General features: G+C 37.6%; 1 protein-coding gene across 2 annotated transcripts in view; it reads right to left on the bottom strand.

Annotated features, from left to right (window-relative positions):
* The window catches only part of LOC109004210 (mRNA-capping enzyme-like), a 28,181-nt gene extending 4,900 nt beyond the window's left edge, over nt 1-23,281 (bottom strand). The window contains exons 1-13 of one of the 2 annotated variants that reach the window (XM_035688527.1): nt 22,907-23,281; nt 22,152-22,307; nt 20,679-20,817; nt 18,376-18,474; nt 16,892-17,043; nt 16,464-16,547; nt 16,218-16,280; nt 15,376-15,507; nt 15,086-15,292; nt 13,809-13,928; nt 13,320-13,369; nt 5,852-6,014; nt 5,041-5,178 (exon numbers count right to left, since the gene is read on the bottom strand). In XM_035688527.1, the coding sequence (XP_035544420.1) occupies nt 5,041-5,178; nt 5,852-6,014; nt 13,320-13,369; nt 13,809-13,928; nt 15,086-15,292; nt 15,376-15,507; nt 16,218-16,280; nt 16,464-16,547; nt 16,892-17,043; nt 18,376-18,474; nt 20,679-20,817; nt 22,152-22,280 (1,476 nt within the window). In that variant the 5' untranslated portion in view covers nt 22,281-22,307; nt 22,907-23,281. The remainder of the gene's footprint in view (nt 1-5,040; nt 5,179-5,851; nt 6,015-13,319; nt 13,370-13,808; nt 13,929-15,085; nt 15,293-15,375; nt 15,508-16,217; nt 16,281-16,463; nt 16,548-16,891; nt 17,044-18,375; nt 18,475-20,678; nt 20,818-22,151; nt 22,308-22,906) is intronic. The other variant, XM_035688528.1, reaches the window with a different exon arrangement.
* Between the last annotated feature and the right edge of the window lie 1,167 nt (nt 23,282-24,448).

Genomic DNA, 24,448 nt, shown 5'->3' with positions numbered 1-24,448 from the left:
CCAACGGAGTTTGCGGAATTTGCCACTTTCACACAACTCAATTGAGCTCTGAGCTCCGAACTCCGTTTGCCATCACCTGAGGCCGCCGTCTACGACTCTGCTCTCACCAGAGAAATTGTAAGAATGATTTGTTACTTCATCCTTCAATAGATTTGTTGTTCCTCCGAGTAATTGTAAAATGTGATTTGTGAAATGTGATTTGTAACTCCCTTTGTGAAATGTGTATGATTTAATGTTCATTTCAACCTCTTTGTTGTTTTCATTTCAATGATTTCAGTTTTTAGGCTGTTAAATTTAAGAATTGAGGTATTTAGGTTTTGTAAAAATCAGATTTTTTGTTCCAGGTGACGTTTGCTCGAGTGGCGCTCGAGCGAACGTCACACAAATTGCTCGCTCGAGTGTGGCTCGAGCAAACATCAAAAAAAATTTTCAATCGAGCCTTCAATTGAGTGTAGCTTGAGCGGACATTCATTTTTTTGTGATTTTTAAAACCACAAACACAACTAAACACATGTTTTTTCCTTTTCAATGTGTTTTCAATTTGTAGATAATTATCATAACATTTTAAATGACGGTTGTTTGTTAATTGTTTCAGATTATTTGCTCAAATTATAAATGCTACACCATCTCATTTTAACCACGATTCTCCGCAAGAGGATGATGCATAGCCGTTGACTTCACCAACTGGTACTTCAGTAGACCCCCATCTAGAGTAGATACCTCATGTGCAAGTAGTCGAGTCCCAATAGATCTAGAAGACGTTGATATGCTTAGTGAGAAGGAGTTGATGAATGTTGAGGCCGATCCACCAGCACGACCTAGTAAAAATAGGTCGTGGACATGGCAGCATTTTACCAAAGTTCCCAGTGATCGTGAGAACCCACATGCTTGATGCCACTACTGTGGGCAACCATGCGGTTGTCATTCGAAGAAACAAGGCACGTCAGTATTAATAGCACATCTTATGGGCTACCAGCAGTATAAGGTACACAAAGGATTGGTAGCAATTGATTAAACAAAGCTGAGTTACGAGACTTCTACGGCCACCGATGGCACGCAAATTAAGAAGCTATCAATCCCTCAATATAGTGAGAAGATGTTGAGGGATGTTCTTGCGAAGATGATCATCACTGATGAAAAGTAGGCTTCTGCAAATTTGTGCACACTTTAGAGTCACGATTTCTCATGCCTTTACGGTATACTGTGATGCACGATTATTTGAAGAGGCATACCAAGGAGAAGACAGCGATGAAAGGAAATGTTTATCACCACTGGCCAAATGTGTCATTTACAACTGATCTATGAACCTCCATACAGAATGTGGGCTACATGTATATCACAACCCACTTTATTGATAGTGAGTGGAAGCTACAGAAGTAGATTATCGGCTTCAAAGAAATTTTTGATTACAAGAGTTCATTCATTAGCAAGGAGATGGATGATTATATAAAGGATTGGGGGATCAAAAAAGTACTTTGTATCTCTGTTGACAATGCCAATGCGATGACACTATCACTGCTTGGTTCAGATGGAAGACAACGGTAAATGAGGATATCATTCGTGAGAACCAGTTTATTCATGTTCGATGTTGTGCCTATATCATCAACCTCATAGTTTTTTAGGGGTTTAAGGAGGTTGATGAACCCATTATTAAAGTCTGAAACCTAGTTAGATATGTGAGGGCTTCCCCTAACGGCTCTGCCAGTTTAAGGCAATAGCTGAACAACTTGAGATCCCATCTTCCAGTATGTTGCAATTGGATGTTTCGATTCGATGGAACTCTACATACATGATGTTAGATGTAGTGCAGAAGTACCAAACAACGTTCGGGCGGATGGAGGTCGAGGATTGGGGCATGAGGTATGTTTTGCTGGAGTTAGTTAGGGGGAGAAGGGGATTCGATGTGCCGGACATAGTTGATTGGGCCAATGTCAGGTATTTTGTTCAATTTTTTAAATTATTTTATAACATAACTATGTGGAGATCTAGAACAAAATATTCTACTACGAACATGTACTTCGAGGAGCTCTTGGGGCTTTATGACCACTTGCAAGAGAGTTGTGCTGATAGTGTGGATTTGTTGAATGTAATGACTATAAGGATGAAATACAAATATAATAAATATTGGGAAGACGCCAAGAAGATAAATAAATTATTATTTATGACTGTGATCCTTAACCCCCGATATAAGTTGGCAATTGAAAATGATTGGATTAGGGACGTCCTCGGTGAGGAAGACGCTGAAAAAGTTATTAGATTGCTTAAATGTGATATTAATGATTTATATAGCCATTACAACAGCAGTGGTCAGTCTTCAACCGAAGGTGGTAGCTTTTCTTGCTCGACCGGCTCGACATCTTCCTGGGATGACACATGTACAAAGTTCAAATTTATTGCGACTATAACGGTATTATTAAAACCGTGCATCGAGGAATATTATGCAATGTAAGTCTGAGATTGAGCGTTACTTTATGGAAGATGTCGAGGCACCTAATGATACATTCCAGATATTAATTTGGTAGAAGGTGAATTCTAGCAAGTTTCCAATCCTTTCCCATATAGTCAAGGATGTACTAGCCATTCCTATCACTACGGTTGCCTCTGAGTCGGCGTTTAGCACCTGAGGTCGTGTCTTGGATGCTTATCGGAGTTCATTCTCTCCGACCACCGTCAAGGCCTCGTTTGCACACATAACTGGTTAAGTTTAATGCCCTATTGGAGTAGATACCATTGATGCCGAGAGCTATAGACTTGAATCAGATAACTTTATGATTTTAAATGATTATTTACATAATTTTCATTATTTAATTTATAATTTATATGATTTTGTAGACCTAGCTGTGAACTCCAAACTAATTGTGGATGACTGAGAGTCCAAGATTGATGCACCGTGGGATGATTACCATCATGCAAAACTCGTCAGGGTTAGAGGTGGAGGTGAGTTTATAATATCACTTGGTTGATGGTTTAGAAGTCTATGTTAAATGACTAAAAAAAAGATAGTGCGTCTGATAAAAAAAAGTTAAAACTTCATATAGAAAAATTGGAAATCACTATTGAGTCATCAACTCAAATGCATGGACTGTCAAGACTAATGTGGGGCATTGCGGCTATTTCATATTTGAATGAAATCTATGACATTATTAAATATTTTGGTGCTATAAATTTAAATTTATTGCAATTTATAGCTTGATTTAGTTATTGTATTTAAATTTTAACTTATTTTTTATAGTATTTTAGATTTTTTTAATTATTTTTTTACATTATTAAATAGGGGTTGATATTGGGCTGATTGGAGCCCATTTTCTTAGTAGGGCAACTGGGCTTGAAAAAGCCCATTTTCTACTCCGATCGAAGTTGGAGGGGGTTTCGACCTCCGACCCCAATCGGAGTCGGAGGTGGTCATTCCAATTCCGTTGGAGTCAGAGCTTACCCCTAATGGACGGGTCCCTTTGGGCTCCCGAACCCCGGCACCACCCACTTGGGCGGGAGCCCCAATCCGAATGCCGGGGGATGGATTGGCCCCCACGACCGTCTGCCACACCCCGCCCACCCACGGCGTAAAACAACCAGGAAAGGCAAAAAAATCCAAAACAATCAAAAAACAACAACAAAACTAAATATCAATCCCTAAAATCCACAAATCTATCATCCCACAACTAATCCAAGAAATTACAAAGTACAAACAATCAAACATAGTGCCACAAGGGAAAAAAAACTAAAATCACGGCCACGGCCCATGACAAGACCACGGAGTGGCTATGGGTCTGAGCAAAAGAACTACGGCCATGCTTCAAGAACAAGAAGCAAAGTTGAAAATAGGAAAAGGAGGAGGAGGAGGAGGAGGAGGAGAAGAGGAGGAGGAGGAGGAGGAGGAGAGAACGACAGAGGGAGAGGAGAGAAGTGAGAAGTTAAAAACGATGGACGGAGACAGGTAAAGAGAGAGAGAGAGATCAGAGGAGAATGAGAATTAGGGTTTTCTTATTTATTTAATCATTCATACGTCGTTTTATACTTACTAATTTGTTTATATATATATAAATTTGGGTCGGACTGTGTGGGTAGGTGGCAGAGCCTTCCACCACCCCTACGTGTGGGCCAGACTCCCCCTCAATGCGTGGACCCAACACGCAGAATATCTAATTAAATTGGGTAGAATGTAGAATCAGGATTCGAACTCAGGACCTCTGCTCTAATACCATATAAAATCATCACTCGTCCCAAAAATTGAGCTGATGAGAAGAGGTAAATTTAATTATTTGTATCATATTCTTAACAATGAACAAAAATGAGGCCATGGATGATGATACTATTTTGAGAGCCAAAGTACATTGGGAACTCAATATTTACCACGCCAAATACTTTTTTTTAAGATATAAGGTTAAGAACCACAAAAAAAGTCAATTTAACGAAAAATGGGTATGACCAAATGGGGAATGGTGAGATGCATAAGTGGCAATATAGAAAACATTTAAGGAAAACAAATAAATTCATGATCGGCTGAAATCAGCACAAGTCAAGGACAAATTACAAAAAAGCAAACATAAAAGAGCTCTAACAAAAGACTGATCTAACTCAAGACAACGCATAAACAGGATATAGTTTGAGGCTGAGACATGAGCCTTGATTGCCAAGGGCATTATGTTAATATTGCTGTATGTGAAATCAAGGGAAAAAATCCTCATAACAGACCGATGTGGCTAAGATAAAAGCTGCCTCATGTTGGGTGACTGAACATGAACCACACAACCAAAGGATCAATGTTCCATACATTTTTAGGTGAAGTTACTAGATAAGATATTGATTGTTGAAAGGTAGAGAAGGTATTAATAGATTAACCTTGTTTGCCAATGGCACATAGGGTTCATATACAGCTATGCTCATGCAAAAGGATTAAGGCAGATGTCAAAGGGTGAAAAAAAAGGTCTCAAAGAAGTTATTCAATTGGAAATTTATGCAAACACCATATTATATACGGTCAAGAGCCAACCAGAATGATACAATCAGAATATTTTTTCCATATTAATTTTAAAAGCAAACCTCTATGACAGACACTTGATTTATTGCCATCATATCATAGATAAGGTATCTTCTCTCTTGCTTCTGTGAGTCTGGTAAAGTATCAATTATCATCTCTCCATCAAGTAATGTAAAGTGATGAGTCTTGTCAGCTAAACCCTTGCAAGCCAAAGAAAGGAGAACGTCAGATTAGATCTCATCTAAGTTAAAAAAAAAAAAAGGAGAGAGAGAGAGACCTTTGCATAACATTGAGGCCCTGTTTGGATACACAGTTGGTCTCATCTCATCCTATCTCATCTCAACATCCAAACACTACTCAAACACAAATACTTTTCAATTTCTCTTTCATAATTTTTTATCTAATCATTACAACTTTCCCAAACTTCCATATAAAATACAAAAAACAATTCAAAATTTTCAAATCCCAAAACAAAAATAATATTTTAACAATATTTTAACTTTATAATATTTTTATTCAACTTTTTATCTCTCATTTCCCAAAACCCAATAAAAATATTGAGAAATGATACTTGCAATCGTGAGTGTGCAAGCGCCATGCAGTGCTTTAAAAAAAGTGAATAAATATAGGACCCACATGAAAAGAAATTAATTTTTTAATAGTGGACCCCACTCTTTTTCAAAACGACTGCACGGCGTTTGCGCATTCCACGATTGTATGTAACACTACTAAAAAATATTAACTCAAACTATTTCACTACTATTCACAAACCATCTCACTACTATTCATAGATTTCTCATATCATCTCATCTGACTATCTAAACAAGGACTCAATAGAAATAACTTGATAAAGACACATATATGCATGCATACATCATTTGTGTTTCTACAAGGAAACCTCATTTGCACCCTTCGAAAATTAAAACTCCTGTCAATCAAGTAGCATCCGTCTATGGTAATTAGCATCATATAACGTGTTCCATCAGCTTTCCATGTGGCGTAATAATAACGCTGCCTTAATAGTTGTAGATTGTCCCTGCATGCCACAGAAAAATAAACTCAATCTTACAGATGATAAGACCAGAATGAAGAAGGAACACTGAGTAGAAAAGTAATTTCACAATCAATTGTGACAGAAATTTCCTTGCTGATCTCACATAAAGTACGTCTTGTAAGAAAACATGAGCCACTATTATATTTAGCAGGTTCTTTTAGCCTTAAAAAATTGGTTTCTAGCACCACATTCATTTTGATGCTAAGGACAAATATCTCAGAGACTCAGTTACATATACCACATGCATGTGTTTAACTAGTGTCCGACTGATCTACTATTCAAAACTAAATCACTATACCGTGGTGAAGAAAAGTGATGGCAGCCATGGAAAACAGAAGTGGCAGCTGTTTTTATTGCAATTTCCAATTTCATACATTTTTTTTAATTTTGTTTGATAAGTTAAAAGGCAGTTAACTTGCTCTCGTTGAGAGACAAACTCAAAAAGACCTCCCATTACTCAGCACGTTCAATAAGCAGAAGGTCTTGAGTTTGACTCTCAATGAGAGCAATTACCTGCCTCTTAGCTATGTATGTGTCTACACACACACACACATGTCCAACAGGGATAAGGGTCTGATGGTTCCAAAATTCATGCCACGAGGAGTCTATTGTTAATAAATTAAATAGTTTAGTAATGAAGGACGTTTTGCACTAAGTGACAGAATTGTAACTTTTACATCTTTTGAACTTGATCTTCATACTACTAGTGGCGCTTCTATAATAAGCCTAGATTATGGCTTTCCAAGAGTAGCTAGGTTTTAGGAATGTTTAGGGTTTCAATTTAGTCTATTGTTTTTTCTATAAGCAGTTCCAAAGAGGAAGTCTTGAGGTGGAGAGTCCAAATCTTAGTAGAACAACAAAGGCACCCTCTGCCAATTGTAGTTAAACAAATTCAGGCTTTGCTCAAGTGCATAGTTTTGATAAAAGAAAGTCTGCTCCCAGTCCCCTTTTTTACTCTCTATGTTTTTCTCTTCTCTCTCTAATTCTCTGCGTATAATGCAATAATACTGAAGCGGTATTATGTCAGTAACATTGAACTTTAGTTCAAGAACACCTCCTCTCACCCCCTCTCCAACAGAAAAGGGGAAATGTCTGCAACCGCACATAACAGGCACAATTTAAGAAGAAAAATTCGAATACATCATCAATTGATTGATACAGTTGGACATTACAGGAAAAAAAAAATCTAGACAACTTTTGGTATGCAACAGAAACAATCACGGTTGATACCAATTTGTTCCTTGTTCAACCATCTTTAGGACATCTCTGTGCTGATTAATTCATGCACTGGATTAAAGAATATAAAAGCTTACGAAATAGTAGAATGGAAATCATGGTAAACATATTTCCTTCACCAAGCTATAAAGAAATTAGAAAGGCAAATCTAAAAGGTCACCACTTCTGAAGTGAATCAAAACTTAAAATGCCAATCACCAAAAATTTTTGACATGTTTATAATTACTAACTGACATATTCATTCAAGAGCTAGCAAATAATGAGAACAATTGTTTTTTTTTTGTTGGAAAGGGTCAAGCATGCTAGTATAGCACATGTTGAAAAGAGGGTAAAAGAACCTCAACTCTATAAGGCAATAAGAGCTTCTCACATAACTACCATGCATTGGAAGGCTAAGTAAAGATTCAAATGAATAACCAGATAAAAGTTCAAGTTCCACACTGCTGCATCTAAATTTCAACAGACTCCATCTGCAGCCATTTGTTTTTGTACTCAACATTTTTTGGGAAAAAAAAAATCAATGATAAAAATCATCTGTTTTTGTACAGAAATTGCAGGCAACAGCAGTAATGCCGCTGAGTACTACTGTTGTCGATTATATTTTTTACATTTGACCGTATGGCAATCTGCATCAGTAATAACTTTTCTCCTTTACATAAAAATACTCTTGCATGCCTAAATGTATAAGCAGTGTAATAACAGAAAACTTTTTCCAAGACAAACTTTTGACTAATACAAATCTAGGATGTGTGATGGCTGAACATGTGAAACGTACCAGTCACACTTTTAGTTGCTTAATAGATAAAACATAAAAGAACCACACAAAAGAGGAGGGTGAGGGATGGAGGATTTTTGAAGACACTATTAAGGAGCTCACTTACTCCTCCTCTGTTTGGAGTGGGAGAAACAGAGGAGCCTGTGTTCTGGGGCCTTCTCAGGCAGGCAAGATGAAGGGGCACAAGGGAGGTGGAGATGCTCCTTTGTCGATGGCCTTGGGTTCACGTTCGTATCGAGAGGTGGTGCAAAATGTACTGCCTCACATAGTGGTCCCAGACACGTCCAGTACAGAGATCGGGGGAAGAAAGAAGGGAGATGGCAGTGAACTGTTGGGGCTAAATGAAGAAATGTTGTTACGGTCGTTGGCTGAAATGGAGGAGAAGATTGGGTTTCTTTTAGAAGATATTTTTAGTCTTAAACGATGTGTTAAAGGGAAAGAAGTTATGAAGATGGGCTTGGGTCAGGTGGGTAAGACTTCTCATGCGCAAGCTGGGGCCGTAATGGGCCCTGGGCCTGGTCAATAGAGGTCTGGCCCAAAGAAAGCTTGGGTGTCTCGGGCGCAGAACGAAATATCGGCCCAGTGCATCCCTCCTGCGGCGCCGATACGCATAGTGCCGGACTCCCCACTGGCAAAGAAACTTTCGCCGGACACCGTCGACTACCACGGTGAGTCTGTACAGGCACTACACTCCGGTACAGAAGTCGGCAAGTTGGTAGACACTGTCCAGACAGTGTGCTCCTCTCCCGCGACGCCGATATGGGTTTCGCCGGACTCCACACTGACACAGAAATTTCCGCTGTACACTATCGACCATCATGGTGAATCTGTTAACACAGACTCTGTGATTGGTGAGTCGGTAGAGGTGTCGGCAAAGGATGGGTCTTCATATGTTGACTCGTCGTTGTTGCCTGGGGTTTTGAATACACAGAGTCAGTCGCACGGGGTGGGGGAAGGCACTGATGGGCTGCTTGTGCTGTCAAATATGTCGGAGCATGAAGTTTCATTACAGGGGCATGAAGTATTGTTGTCGCATGGGGTTTTGAAGATACAGAGCCAATCGCACGAGGTGGGGGAAGGCTCTGATGCGCTGCTGGTGCTGTCGGAGCATGCACCAGTGGTGAACCAATTATTTTTGGCCGAATCTAGGGGTGAACCAGTTTTAAGCTCGGAATTGGCTTTATTTTCTTCTGATAGCATTGGAGAGGAGGGGGCTTCTCTAACTCCTCTGTGTACACTTCCTCCCAGCTCTAAATATGGGAGTTGTCCATCAAATTGGGTCTTCAAGAAGGTAGAGGAGATTCAAGCAGTGATAGGGATTTCTTTTGGAGGTTATGAAGAACAATTCAAAGCCCTTCTTATAGCACTTGAAGCTAGCCATTCCAAATCAGCTTCAAAGCAGGATAGAGAACTTAAACGGCTAACTTGTTCTATTAACTATGATGCGAAGGAAGGGAGTGGAGGAAGGGATAGATTGAAAGGGAGGGGCAATCTAGGTTTCTAATGAAGCCTAAGATTTTATCATGGAATGTACGTGGGCTCAATGATCGCAATAAACGCCTTCGTATCAAATCTTTATTGCGAATGTGGAAGGGGGATGTGGTTTGTTTTCAAGAAACAAAGTTACAATTCATTGATAGAAGAATTGTACAAAGTTTATGGGGGTGCTCGTATGTGGGTTGGGCTTATTTGGCTTCTTTGGGAGCCTCAGGAGGAGTTCTAATAATGTGGGATAAAAGAGTGGTAGAGGTGATTGAGGAGTGTATTGGAGATTTCTCGGTTGCGACGCGGTTTAAAAATGTGGTTGATGGATGGGAATGGGCGTTTGCAGGTTCCTATGGTCCTAATGTGGACAGGGACAGGAGAAGGTTGTGGGAGGAGTTGGCGGGCGTATATTCACTATGGGAAGTGCCGTGGTGTTTGGGGGATAATTTTAACATTACGCGGTTTCCTAGCGAACGTTCAGGGCATGTCCGAAATTCTGCGGCTATGGAGGATTTTTCTGAGTTTATCTTTGATCTAGATCTCATGGATCTCCCTCTAGTAGGAGGAGAGTACACCTGGTCAAATGGGAGGGTTTGGTCGAGATTGGATAGATTCCTTGTCTCTCCTTCGTGGGAAACCCATTATCCGGAAGTAAGCCAAAAACAGTTAGCTCGAGTTAGCTCAGATCATTTCCCTATTCATCTAGACTGTGGGGGTATTCACAGGGGTCGCCGATATTTTAAGTTCGAAAACATGTGGCTATCAGCGGATGGGTTTGTGGAGAAGGTGAGTGCTTGGTGGTCATCATATCAGTTTGTTGGTACTCCAAGTTTCATTCTTGCAGGCAAGTTAAAGGCGCTGAAACAAGACTTGAAGAAGTGGAACTTGGAAGTGTTTGGTCATATTGACGATCAGAAGTCTGCAATGTTGGAGGAATTGCAAGAGTTAGAGTGCAAAGAATTAGGGGGAGATACCTCGGAGGAGGTGGTTTTGAGGAAGGGTATAGTTATGGCAAACCTGGAAAGAGTTCTGTTGGCAGAAGAGATTTCATGGCGTCAAAAATCCAGGGCCCTTTGGTTGAAAGAAGGGGATAGATGCACTAAGTTCTTTCACAAAGTGGCTAATTCACACCGGCGTAACAATGATATTAAGTCGCTTCAAGTAGACTCTCAGGTGATTTCTTCCCCTCCCGAGCTAGAAAACCATATAGTACACTATTATGAGAACCTTCTCACGGAATCGGAATCTTGGAGGCCGAAGCTTGATGCCTTGCCTTTCGAGGCAATTGACTCACAGAGAGCGTGTGATATAGAGAGACCTTTTGCAGAAGAAGAGATTTACAAGGTCATCTCTGGTATGAATAAGGATAAAGCACCGGGTCCGGATGGTTTCTCAATGGGTTTTTTCCAAACTTGTTGGGATATTGTGAAAGGTGATGTAATGCAGGTCTTTAATAAATTTCATTCTTCCCAAAAGTTTGAAAAATCTTTCAATGCGACTTTCATTGCTCTCATTCCCAAGAAACACGAGGCCTTGACTATTGAGGACTTCCGTCCAATAAGTCTAATCAGTAGCATGTATAAGATTATTGCGAAGGTTCTGGTCAACCGGCTTAGCCCGGTGTTAGAGCATATCATTTCCAAGTCTCAGAACGCATTTATTCGGGGGAGACAAATTCTTGATTCGGTACTTATTGCAAATGAGTGTTTGGACCACAGACTTCGGGAGGGAGGATCAGGTGTTGTTTGCAAGCTTGACATGGAGAAGGCGTATGATCATGTGAACTGGAAATTTCTCTTATACTTGCTTGAGAGGTGTGGTTTTGGGGTTAGATGGAATTCATGGATGCGTCATTGTATTTTCACGGCCCGATTCTCAGTTCTAGTCAACGGCACACCTGCTGGTTTTTTTTATAGTTCACGGGGTTTGCGGCAGGGAGATCCTCTATCCCCACTTTTATTTGTTATAGTTATGGAGGCGCTAAGGAGGATGATGCAGGCTGTTGTTCGAGGAGGGTTTTTAGCTGGTTTTCAGGTGGGCAATGGCTCGGGTGGTCCTATTATCATTTCACATCTCCTTTTTGCAGATGATACTTTAGTCTTCTACGAAGCGGATAATAGCCAAATTCAAACACTACGAGCATTGCTACTTTGCTTCGAAGCAGTGTCAGGGCTCAAAGTGAAGCTAGGTAAGTCTGAAATGGTTCCTGTGGGTGCGGTTCCTAATATCCTCAGTTTAGCAAGCCTGCTGGAATGTAAAGTGTCTTCTTTTCCAATGAAATATCTGGGCCTTCCATTGGGAGCAACGTTTAAGAATAGAGCTATTTGGGATGGAGTGATGGAGAAGATAGAAAAAAGGTTGGCTAGATGGAAACGAGTATATTTATCAAAAGGGAGTCGCCTCACTCTTATTAAGAGTACACTCACTAACCTTCCCACATACTTTCTATCATTATTTCCTATGCCTGCAGGGGTGGTAAATAGGATGGAGAAACTTTTTAGGGCATTCTTATGGGGAGGCATGGGGGAGGAGAAGAAATTTCATCTGGTTAGATGGAAAACAGTTTGTGTCTCAGTTGTGAATGGAGGGTTGGGAGTGTGTAACTTGAGGACTTTTAATAAAGCTTTATTGGGAAAATGGCTTTGGAGATATCACTTGGAGGAGGGAGCATTGTGGAAGGAAACTGTTGATGCTAGATATGGCGTCGCTAGGGGAGGGTGGTGTTCCAATGAAGTAAGAGGGAGATATGGTGTGGGTTTATGGAAATTTATAAGGAAGGGATGGCCATGCTTCGCAAATCAAATCTGTTTTGTAATTGGTAAGGGCAATCGAATAAGTTTTTGGCGGGACATGTGGTGTGGAGATCAAACTTTGGAAAGGGCTTTTCCGGCACTATATTGTATTGCAGTTAATAAGGAGGCGTCAGTAGCGGAAGTGCGACTATTTTCTCATGGCTCGTATCAATGGAACATTCTTTTTAGTAGAGATTTACATGACTGGGAATTATCTATTGTTGCAGATTTTTTCAGATTACTATATTCTACACGGATCCCTATAGCACAACATGATCGTTTGAAATGGAGATCTAACAATCACAAGTTATGCACAGTGAAGGCGTATTATAACATCTTGACATCTCAAGATAATACTCCGTTTCCCTAAAAGAATATATGGAGGTCTTGTGTGCCTTCTAGAGTAGCCTTTTTTGTTTGGAGTGCCGCCCTTGAGAAGATATTGACCACGGATAACTTGAGAAAGAAAGGATGTGTAGTCATGGAGTGGTGCTACATGTGTAGAAAGAATGGAGAATCGGTGAACCATCTCTTACTACATTGTAAGGTAGCAAGGGCATTGTGGGATGAGATTTTTCAAAGGGTTGATTTAGCTTGGGTTATGCCTATGAGAGTGGTGGACCTGTTGGGTTGTTGGAGGAAGATGCAAGGTTGTCATCAAGTGGCAATGGTATGGAAGATGATTCCGTCGTGCATCATGTGGTGTATTTGGACGGAAAGGAATGCGCGTTGCTTTGAAGATAAGGAACGCACACTGGCCGAGTTGAAGAAATATTTGTTCCACACATTATTGTCTTGGCTTTCCGCCATTGTATTGCAGGGGGGCAATGTTCATGATTTTTTGTCTTTAATCTATCGCACGTAGATTGTAATTAGGTGTTCTTTCGTATACTTCTTGTGTACATGGGCTATACTTATTTCACTCATATATATAATATTGATCTTTTACTTATAAAAAAAAAAAAAATAACCATCAACATAATCTCAGATAAACCGAACCTATCAAGAGAAACTGGGTGAGACCCTGGAAATTGTGCATTTCCTCTTGCCTGAAATTAAAGAAAAAACCTGTCAGAACAGCTATGAAGCATAACATGTACATGAAATAGACAAAACACAACAAGATAAGGTAGAAAGTACATGAGAATTTTCTTGGCTGTTTGAAAGAAAAAATTGCACTAGAAGAAGGTCAAGAAAAAAATGAAGTAGAATTGGACAACACAACAAATTAGCAGAAACTGTGTATAAGAAATGTCTGAATGATCTAAAGAGATATTGAAAGAACACTGGAATGAGTGTGCTTGGAAAAGCTCCGGCAACATAAATATTTAAGAACTAAAAACCAAATAATGTAACAAATATAGTGATAAAAATTAGACAAACAAGAAAAGTGTCTGGTAACCAGATCCTATATATGAAAAATGTGAACCCACAAAAAATTGAAAACTCAAGTGAAAAAAACTAAAGAGAGGTACTTGAAAAGCCTACCCCAACACCCAACTTAAGTGTTTGATAGCAGAAACGCCGCATTTCATCTTGCTGGTCCCTAGGTATCTCGTCTCCTAATATATCGTCATTGGTCATCACTACATCTATTCCATGATTCTCCTGAAAAAATGAAGACATGTTAAAACTGAAGAACAAAGCAAATATGCAAGGCAAACAAAAACCATATAGCAAGTGAAAAGAAAATAAACAGTAACTGATTTTATGGATTAAGCAAAAAGTACCTACCAAATATGTCCACTTAGATAACAATCTACAAATGGAGTACCCTACCAAGGTTACAAGCAAGGCTATCAATAAAAAGTAGTGCTCCCACAATAAAATCAGTAACTATACAGCCATGCACATGAACTTGGCAACAAATTTCCAGCCATCGTTTTACTATGAGCAATACATTCTAACTTAATTTTCTTGTGGAAATTTTTACATGTAATGACTCAATCCTCCATTCATGGCTTTTCAATGATAGTTCATTAGGCGGGATCAAGCGGATGATGCCTTCAAGGGTGGTGGAGCTTCTGACATGCTGGAAAGAGCAGTTTTGCCGCCATCTGTGTCCCTCTTTGCAAGTTGGTTACATTGTGTGCATTTTGGCATCTATGAAAAGAAAGGCACCAGCGATGTTTTGAAGACAGTGAAAGATTGGTGTCGGAGTTAAAGTTTTTTGTTCCTACCACCTTGTATCATTGGATAAAGGCCCATTATGGTGCCCCTTTTCCATATCTAATTTTCATGATTTTATTGTACTTTTTCCCTTTGATTGTTGAGTGGAGTCATGTGCACTTCCTGCACACCAGGTTAAAATCCCTTCTCATCATCAATCAAATTATCTTATTCATTAAAAAAATCATTCTGAAAGGCAATCAGAGTATACACTGTAACTGCACCAGTTTCTGGATGCATGGTTAGCTCATTCATGGGACTAGAAGCAACCCAATAAAACTAAGGCCCGGTTCGGTTTCACAGATGGTCTCAAACCATCTCATCCCATCTCATCTCATCTCAACATCCAAACATCATTCAAACACATATAATTTTATTTCAACTTTTCAACTTTTTCATCTAATTATTACCTAATCATTACAACTTTCCCAAACTTCCAAACAAATACAAAAAACAATTCAACTTTTTCAAATCCCAAAACAAAAATAATATTAAAAAATTATATTCCAACCCTCTTTTAGCTTAATAATTTTTTATTCAATTTTTTCTCTCTCATTTCCCAAAACATCAGAAACAATACATCAAACCATACATACATTCAAAGCAGCAGCTGAAATTCCATCATCATCATCATCTGGCACTGCTTCACCATTAAGGTCAAGATCAGAAGATCTTTTCCATTCTGGAGTTGGTGGGCAAACAACCATCTCAGGCTTTTTTTCAAGATAAAATGTATACAACGCATCAATATAGTCTGGTTTGTAGATTCCTGGAGGGCGTGCTTCAGCAAACATTTTTATTGCCTGCACAATAGGCAAAGCAAAACAAAATTGCATTTAGAAATGTTTATTCAATAAACCAATCAACACGCTTATAAAGAACAGACCTGAGTAACAGAGGTTGGATGTGATCGCATGATATAATGAACTATCATATATCCCGTCCGATTATGCCCATGTGTACAATGGACAAGGATGTACTTCTTTGAGTGCTTTTGACGAAAGAGGAATTGGGAAACCTAAAAAGAATAAGTTTTTACAAGTAAGACATCTATACAAGTTTCATAAGCAATTTATATTTTATAATAGAGCACAGATACATTTGTAATTCAAAAGAAAAGCACATCCTAATCTTTCAGAGATCAATCCAATTGGAAAACTCAATTATACAAGAGAAAGACAAATGACTAGCCTCCATTTGGCAACATAACTGTTCTCAAGTATTCTCAAATATTTCTTTCCCAAACACCACTCAAACAAAAAACACTTTCAATTTCAAATCTTCAACTTTTTCATCTAATCATTACAACTTTCCCAAACTCCCAAACAAAACACAAAAAACAATACTACTTTTTTAAATTTTAAAACAAAAATTATATTAAAAATTTATATTTAAACAATTTTTTAACTTTATAATATTTTAATTCAATTTTTTCTCTCTCTCATTTCTCAAAACCTAATAAAACATCTTAACTCAAACTATTTCACTCCGATTCACAGATATATTGAGATATTCTTAGTATCCAAACAGGCAGATTAAAAAAAAAAAATGGTGCACATATGCTCACATGAAAAACACAAGACTCTAGACAATAAATACAAATGCTCAGTGTGGTTCAACTTATTACACGATACTCGAGCATAATATAGAAAATAGAATGATAATAAGTTCAAATAATAAACAACAGTCAAATACAGAGAGGACAGGCATATGAAAGAAGCAGCAAACCTCAAAGACGAAGGTATTTACAGATGCATTATCTGGTACAGCATCCCTCCCCTTGCATTGAATCTAGACCACAAATCAATTTTGTGGGAAAAAAAAAAAAAAAAAAGATGAAGAAGGAAGAATCCAATAATAAAATCAGAAAAGAGCCTAACTAGGAAAACAAAAAGTAAAAACAATAAGAATTGAATCACCAAAATCACAAGATCAAAACTAGGAAACAACAACTATGTCACAGGCCACTGATACCTTAACATGCTTGATACCCTCTTTCTTTAAATCTGACGCAGGATAGTAACGAGAAGTATTCGTCAAATCGATCACTAAACCAAGCTGAAAAACCAGTGAACAAAATACATAGCGTTCAAATGACAGGTCCAGGAAAATAAATTAAAGTTGTTACTTATAAAAAAATCTAGTTGTTTTATGTTACTTTACGTTGGAGAAGTGCATGTTTTATTTCTTCATCTCCTTTTTAGAAAGAATATCGGCCCTGATTGTGTTGTATGTGAGCTTGCATGTTCTCACAGAAAGATATACGACGATTCAAATAGAAATGACTGGTTCAAGAACTATTTCCAAAACAAGCCTATTGTACTCTTCTTAGATCAAGAAAGTATACCATTCACATTGGCGCAAAAGAACGGGAAAGAAATTCAAAAGTACAGATTACTTACTTTTCTTCCTAAAACCCTCTGCTGTTGGATCACTTGCTTAAATGAGTATCTTTTACCAGGAGCAACATAGCCATTATAATACTCACTGAGTGGAACCTTGGAAGGAATCATGTAGCATATTTCCTGACCAGCTGCAGGGCAGTCCAACCAACCTGCATATGAAAAACAAAGCATCTGAGAATGACAATAGACAATGGAGCAGTCACGACAAAACAGACTTTCAAGAAGGAGGGGGAGAAGGGGGGGGCACTGGAACAAAACCTTGTCTTCAAACCAAAGTATTGAATTCCGTTCCGGTGACCGTTTTGGTTAAGGCATTGGAATGAAATATTTCGGTACCGGTATCGTTTCGGGATAGTCTATAAATGGATAAATTAATTATATATGTATAAATTATATTTCAAAAAAAATCAATGCAAGTCTTAAAAAGTTAAAACACATATTTATAAAACTCAATAATACTTTTAAGTTCTCAATCCAACTATTAAAAAAAATAATCACTCATCTTCATCATGAAAAGGGGAGTAGGGATTTGATTTTCAGTCATTGAGAAAAGGAGATTAAAAAAAGTTAAGAAAATATTCTTCAGATATGAGAATTGGAGTGAAAATTATGAAAAAACCAGGATTTTTACATTAATTACAAAAATACCACAACCATGCCAGTATTGACTGAAATGCACCGAAATGGCCAATCACCATGACAATTAAAGGAAATGGGCACACATCAAATATAGAACAATATGATGCCCACAAGAAACCCACCTATCCATTAGTAATCCAACAATCATTTTATAGTTTTCATTAACAAACTTCATGCCATGTCCATTGATAAAGAAAAATTATTTAAAATTATACAGATAAAGAAAAAGATAATTCTTAATCATGCACATAGAAGTTTGAAATAATAAACCCACTATTTTTTGTGAAGTTTGATCCAATTACACACCAATGCTCACTTTTTTATTCCACATTGGAGCCTTAAAATACAAATATGTACACCCAATTCATCAATTATTAACCATACTGAAAGTAACATTCAAGCACTTATAATGACAAGTCCCGCTAATCATCCATTTAATATCTACAACAAACCCAGATCCTGCAAATTAGATGTCGTAGATGCCCAACAAATGAATATATGGAATTACGCATTTTATTGGGGAAACTACTCTTTTCATCACAAACTATCTCCTATTTTTCACTTTGCACCATATGCAACAAAAAATTTCATTTTGCACCATAGATTACCTATATTTTTCAACTTGCACCTTCGGTTAAAATTGGATCACTAATAAGACGACCAAGAAGCGAATCTCTTGTATACATAATGTGTGCTCGGGTGGCACCTTTTGCATTTTAATGAAATTTTTATTGCTTAGCAAAGTTCCAACTTATTACTTTCGCAATGCATGCTAGTAGTTCCAATAGCAAAAAACACTAATCAGCCCTTCAACTCATATAAAGAAAAGAAAATCCTTGAACCTTGTTCCCGTACACCATGAAAACTCTGTTGGTGAAAGCGCCAGGAACACTTGAGTGCAAACACACCCCAGAGCCTACGCACAAAGCACAAGCGTGTGCCTGATTGAAGTAAAGTGTACATTTTTACAAATTTAACCTATAATAATAAAACAAAAAAGGTTTTAAAAAAGCAAGTGAGTAATATATTTAGCACACAAATCCAATTTGTTAAAGTATTCTCAATTCAATTAAGAACTATGCAACATGACAATGAAGTGATCAAAAATTTTTATAAAATCTAGACATAACATTTTATATAATTCTATTGTGCTTTACAAAATATATATACAACCATGCTACTTAATAGCCATAATCAAAATAAAGTAAACGGTTGAATCATATATGGCCAAAAGGAAATGACCAAAAAAACCACAATTACTGCAGGAATTGACTTCTAGGCTGATATATGCAATACAATCCTAAAGTATATAATCATCATCATCATTTTTTTTATAAGTAATAGAAATTTTATTAGTATGAACATAGGCATAGCCCAAGTACATAGGTAGTATACAAGATAAGGCACCTAATTAGGAACTAGAGATAGATACAAAAAATTCATGGAAATTGAGACTATGAAATTTAATAGTCTTAAAGATAAAAAAAAATTTAAGATCTTCCATAGAGCGCTCCCGATCCTCGAAGTCCAATCATTCATCTCCCACTAAATGCACCACAATAGACAAATAGGTGTCATCTTCCACACAGCGACAATCTTAGGAATATCCTTAAGGCCTCTCCAACTAGCTAAAAGATCAACCACTTTCCCAAGCATAACCCATGCTAGTCCAAATTTGTTGACAAAATCATTCCACAAAGCCCTAGCAATCTCACAATGGAGGAGTAAGTGATCAATTGTTTTCACCACTCTTTTTGCACATGCAACACCATTCAACAACAATAATCTTGTGTTTCTTAGATTGTCCATAGTCAGAATCTTTCCTAAGGAAGTAGTCCAGACAAAAAAGATAGCCTTAAAGGGCACCTTCCTACTCCAGATGCTCTTCCAAGGGAAGCAATTGTTATACTAGGTAGTGAGAACCTCATCAAATGAGCGTGCAGAGAATTTTCCATTGCTAGAACTAGAAGTCCAAATAATCTTGTCCACCTCTTCATTACCAACTCCAAAAGAGTACGGCAAATTGAAAACTTGTGTGAAAACACCAACCTCCCAGTCAAAAGCCTCTTTTAATAAAGCTGACATTCCAATGTTGAGAGCCAAACGAGATTTCCCTTAATTCAGCCATCAAGGCCTCTTGCTCCCGTGCAATCCTGAAAACTATCAGGTAAGAATCCTTAAGAGCCCTAGCCCCTATCCCCACACCATATATCATACCAAAAACTCATATTAGGACCATCACCCACCACCAATCTAGTATGGCTAGAAAAAGCCCCCCCTCTAGATATCTTTCCATAACCCCACTCCATATGCCCCTCAAACCTCACTCGAACACCATCCCCCCTAGCACCCCCATACTTATCTTCTATTGCAACCTTCCATAAGCATAGGCTTCTCCCTCATAATTATAGCACCACAACCATTTCCCTAGGAGAGCCTTGTTGAATACCCTCATGTTACGAATCCCCAACCCTACCATCAATAATCAAAGAACACACATTGTCCCAACTCTCCTCATTAAGCTTAGGACCATCATCATTTTCATAAAAGATTTTGCAACCCTCATCATCTTCCTCATCTACTTATCTAAATTAATGATCTAGAGAAACAATATTAGCTAAAAACCCCTAGGGGTTGGCTCAAGTGGTAAAAGCCTTGGGCTTGGGGTATGCTCCCCCTCAGGTCCAAGGTTCAAATCCCCTTGGGTGCAAAAAATCTCTAGGGGCCACACCCCCTGGTGAAACGTCAGCGATTTAACCAGTTCCGTGTAGAGAAACTTCCGAGGGTGTGGTGCATGGGACCGGGGTTTACTCTGCAGGGGTGGGTCCGAAGGGCCCTGCCTTGGAGAGGTTCCCCAACATAAAAAAAATATATATTAGCTAAAACTAATATTTTTATATATACTTGTAAAAAAATTAATATAAAAGCACTTTTTACGCTTTAAGCTCACTTTAAAGAAAAAAGGAAGAAGAAGAAGTTGACCACTTTTTATATTGGTAACAATGTAAGACGTAGACCACTCATTCATTGAATACAAAAGAACACCACCATGTCATGATCCATGGCTGAATACATTCCAATTCAATAGGAGATCTTGGAATGCATCAATTTTTAAATAAAATATAAAAAGAAAAGAAAAAAATACCAGGAGGAAGCCGGCTCTTCTCGTAAGATTTGAGGTTTTTTGTCTGAAACAATTGATCATCTGCAGGTGGTTGAGATACATGCATTGGTCTGTCATCTGGTCTTTCTCTTTTCAGTCGTTTACGTCTTTCATCACGCTCCTAGCATGAGAAGCACAATAGATTAGCTATCACACACAAATTGTGCAAACACGAAAAAAAAAAACAAACAACAAAAAAAATATAAGATATTGAGTTCAATTACAAAATATAACTACTAGTGTAAATGCTTTGTTCTATTCTAGGTACACTTATTTGTGCATGTGTGTGTGAGAGAGAGAGAGAGAGGGAGAGAGAGGACAGCTGTCATACACAGTCCTAACATATGACATTTTGATCTTACAGCTTAAACTGGTCGAGGAAGGCATCAACTTCATGCATAAATAGAATTTATAACAATAAAAATATCAAATTTACACTTGTTATAAATGCATCAGGAAAAAAGTGAGCTTTACTTTGAGCATGCTATTCTTAAGTCCCTTGTACGAGTAACAAAACCAATAGGGCCTAATTCATTGACATGAAGCAGGTAACCATGCTCATTCTAACTCAATCAAGTGTGGTTCATCCTCAGTATTTGAGCATTGCCAAGGGTTTTATTCCATGGTTTTCATAAAGCCAATAAAAGGCAAACATATCAAGCTTCAATAAAAAAGCCCACACATTCTGCTCATCTGCACTAATAAGGTATGCATCTATATATTATTATGTATGTAAACCTATACCTCTAGATAGTTGAATGGATGGATGGACAGGTATACATAGCGATTGAAAGATTGATATTCTAAAATTATAAAAAAAAAAAAAAAAAAGAACAACAAAAACAAAAATAGAAGGCTAATTTTTATGTCGTAAGTGATTGAGAGTTAAAGCATTGATGATACTTGCTAAGCAAAGGCCTAAAGATGGAATCCTCAAAGTCCTAAATCAATGAACTAGTAGCCACTAGAGCATTTAAATTCTTAAAAAGTGGAACTGTGCAAGAATATTTGGTAGGAATGGAAGTGTTTCTACGCTAATTCTCTGCTAACAAAAAATGACAAGAGGGGTATTCGGTGTAGTTTCCTAATAAATAAATAAAATATTTCCTTCCTTTTTTTGATAAGTAAAAGGAATTGAACTTCCTTTCTAAATGAGTACTAAAAAGGAACAAGAAATGGCCCCCGGGGGGGGGGGTTTGTAAAGTAATGTCGCCAAAGTTGATGGTTGTTTCTACAGCTTAGCTAATGAAAATGGCACATAATGGCTGTGGAAACAACAAACCAACTAGAAACAACTATGGAAAGCCTCTGTTACATGATTTTAGACACTAGGGACGATCAAACAGCCTTCATGGATTACTGGAATAAGTGAAGAGAGAAATTCCAATTATCAAGATTGACAGCATTATTATTCAAGGGAAAAGGTGCAGTATGTCAAAGGAGAAAAAAGAGTACCCGGCGTGCTATATCAACAGCGGACTCTATTCGTTCTTCTGGTGCAGGGTATTCTTCGATGTTCTGTTCAAAAGTGTCTTCATCTTCTTCAGGTACAGGTGAGGCATTTAAATCCATGGAAACAATCATTCAATATCCAGAAAACAACATTTGCCACTGTAGAAGCCCAAAATTCTAATAAGTCTACCGCATCGTTAGAAACAATGAAGAAAAAATTTCTGCATCCTTTTGGCAGTACTTCGCATTAGGCCAACGTGCCCAAGTACCAAAACTACCAAACATTTACTAGAAATAAATATTTTTATATAGTAATATTTTAGCAACCATGTCAAATTGTCGATTCAACTGAAATGCAAAGTAAGGTGCTGAGACTTGTTTTAAAATAAATATAAAAAAATCCCATGTAAGGACTACCTAGAATATAATCAGACACAAGTGGAAAATAACTGAGACAGACTAAACGCTAACTCTATGCGTAATTGTTCAGAAAGTATATACTGCTTAATTAAGACGGATAGTTATAAAATCTGCGCCATTTGAGAACAAAATCTAGTTTCCCTCGGCTCCAATCAACCAAAAACCTAAAATATTCAAAATTCCATTTCACCCTTCCTTTCTCGCATTTTTTCAGCACAACAAAGCCATACGAACTAGGAACGACACTTAAATACAACCCTATGTAAGAAAATTCAAACTAAAAAAAGAAAAGAAAAAAGAAAAATTCTCCGAGGACACAACCAAGAAGAGCAGCAAACCTGAGCATAAGCAAAACGGAATCGACGACCCAACTGTCGCCGAAACGACAATCCTACTCGCTCCGACAGGTCAGAGGGCAGGAACCTAAATCTTACGTGACGTAGAAAGTGAAGGCTTCCGGGATCAGTAACGAACAAGATGGCTTCTCCAATTGTAGTATGGAAAAACGAAAACCTACAATTGCCGTACGCTCGCCACTAAAGGTTCTCGCCCAAACCCTACACACACACACACACAGCAGAGAAAGGGGAGGTTTGTTGGATTAAAGGGAGAAGTAATGGTTCTTTATAATTAATCAATCCATGTCAAATTGGAGAGAGAGAGAGAAGATGAAATCCGCGATTTGGAGTTGGTAATCAAATAAATGTCAGGGCATGTAATTGAATAGGAATGTATAACTTTGGGGCAAGATTTTTAAAGTTACGAGTTATAGGGACTGTGTATGGATGAAACGATAATAAAATTGTAAAAACTAGGGACCATTGTTCAAAACAAAAACAAACTAGGGACCAAATTTTTAAAACTGGAGGCTAGTGGAAACGTGGAAAATGCTTTGAGCGGGGGAGATGAGTTCGTAATTTTGTTTATTCAAACATCTAATATATTATTATTTATTGATGTTTATAATTATTGATGTAAAATGTTTTCATATTATTTTATAAATAAATTAATATTTTATTTTTTTTTTATAATTGTAAGAGATTTACTATGCATTAGTCACTATTCACTTTTACACCTCACACTTATAATTTTTTCAAAGAGTGTAGAAATGTTTTTTTATAAGATGTGGAGTATGAGGTGGTGAATAGTAATTGATGAGAACAATTTTTTTAATTGTTAATAGATCTAATAACAGATATGTTTATACACTAATTTAATCAAATTTTAGTAAAAATGTGACACATAATTTAGGATAATAAAATTTAAAGTAATTTAAATAAATAACATTTTTTTGTTATTTTATGTGACACGTCAACTCTAGTTAAGAAGTTTTTTTTATTTTTTTATCTAATTTAAAATAAATAAATGTGACACATCAACAGTTTTATTATTTTATTCAGTTTCTTAATTTGTTCTTAATTGTTTATGTTTTCTCTATATTTTTTTTACTTTTAATGATTTTAGATTTATATATATATATATTTGTGTTTTTATTCTTCTTAGTATAGTGGTTGATATATATTTTAGATATCTAGTGTTAGTTCTTTATTAATTAATACATACAATATTAACCGCGTGGTATATTAATTGAGATGTTAGAAATGGAGAAGAAGAAGGGGAGTGGACCTTATATTAGTGAGGAAGGATGGAGAATGCGCGGAAAACAAAATGGCTCTAATAGCAATGACGTTAACAAGCGCCATCGGTCTCTGAAGCGACAACGTTGTGTCAAAAGAGTGAGGGGCACGGACCAATGAGGTCCCAGGATACAAAGGGAAGGGTGGCCAGCATGTCAAATCGATCGTCGGGAGACGGTACGGCCTAGGGATAAAGGGGGGAGAGGCGCCCCTTCAACAATAGTTAGCCTTGAGAACTTGAAG

This window comes from Juglans regia, chromosome 3 (genome assembly GCF_001411555.2).
Source record: "Juglans regia cultivar Chandler chromosome 3, Walnut 2.0, whole genome shotgun sequence".
In the NCBI taxonomy this organism is placed as follows: domain Eukaryota; kingdom Viridiplantae; phylum Streptophyta; class Magnoliopsida; order Fagales; family Juglandaceae; genus Juglans; species Juglans regia.
This window is presented reverse-complemented; position numbering and strand designations above follow the sequence as displayed.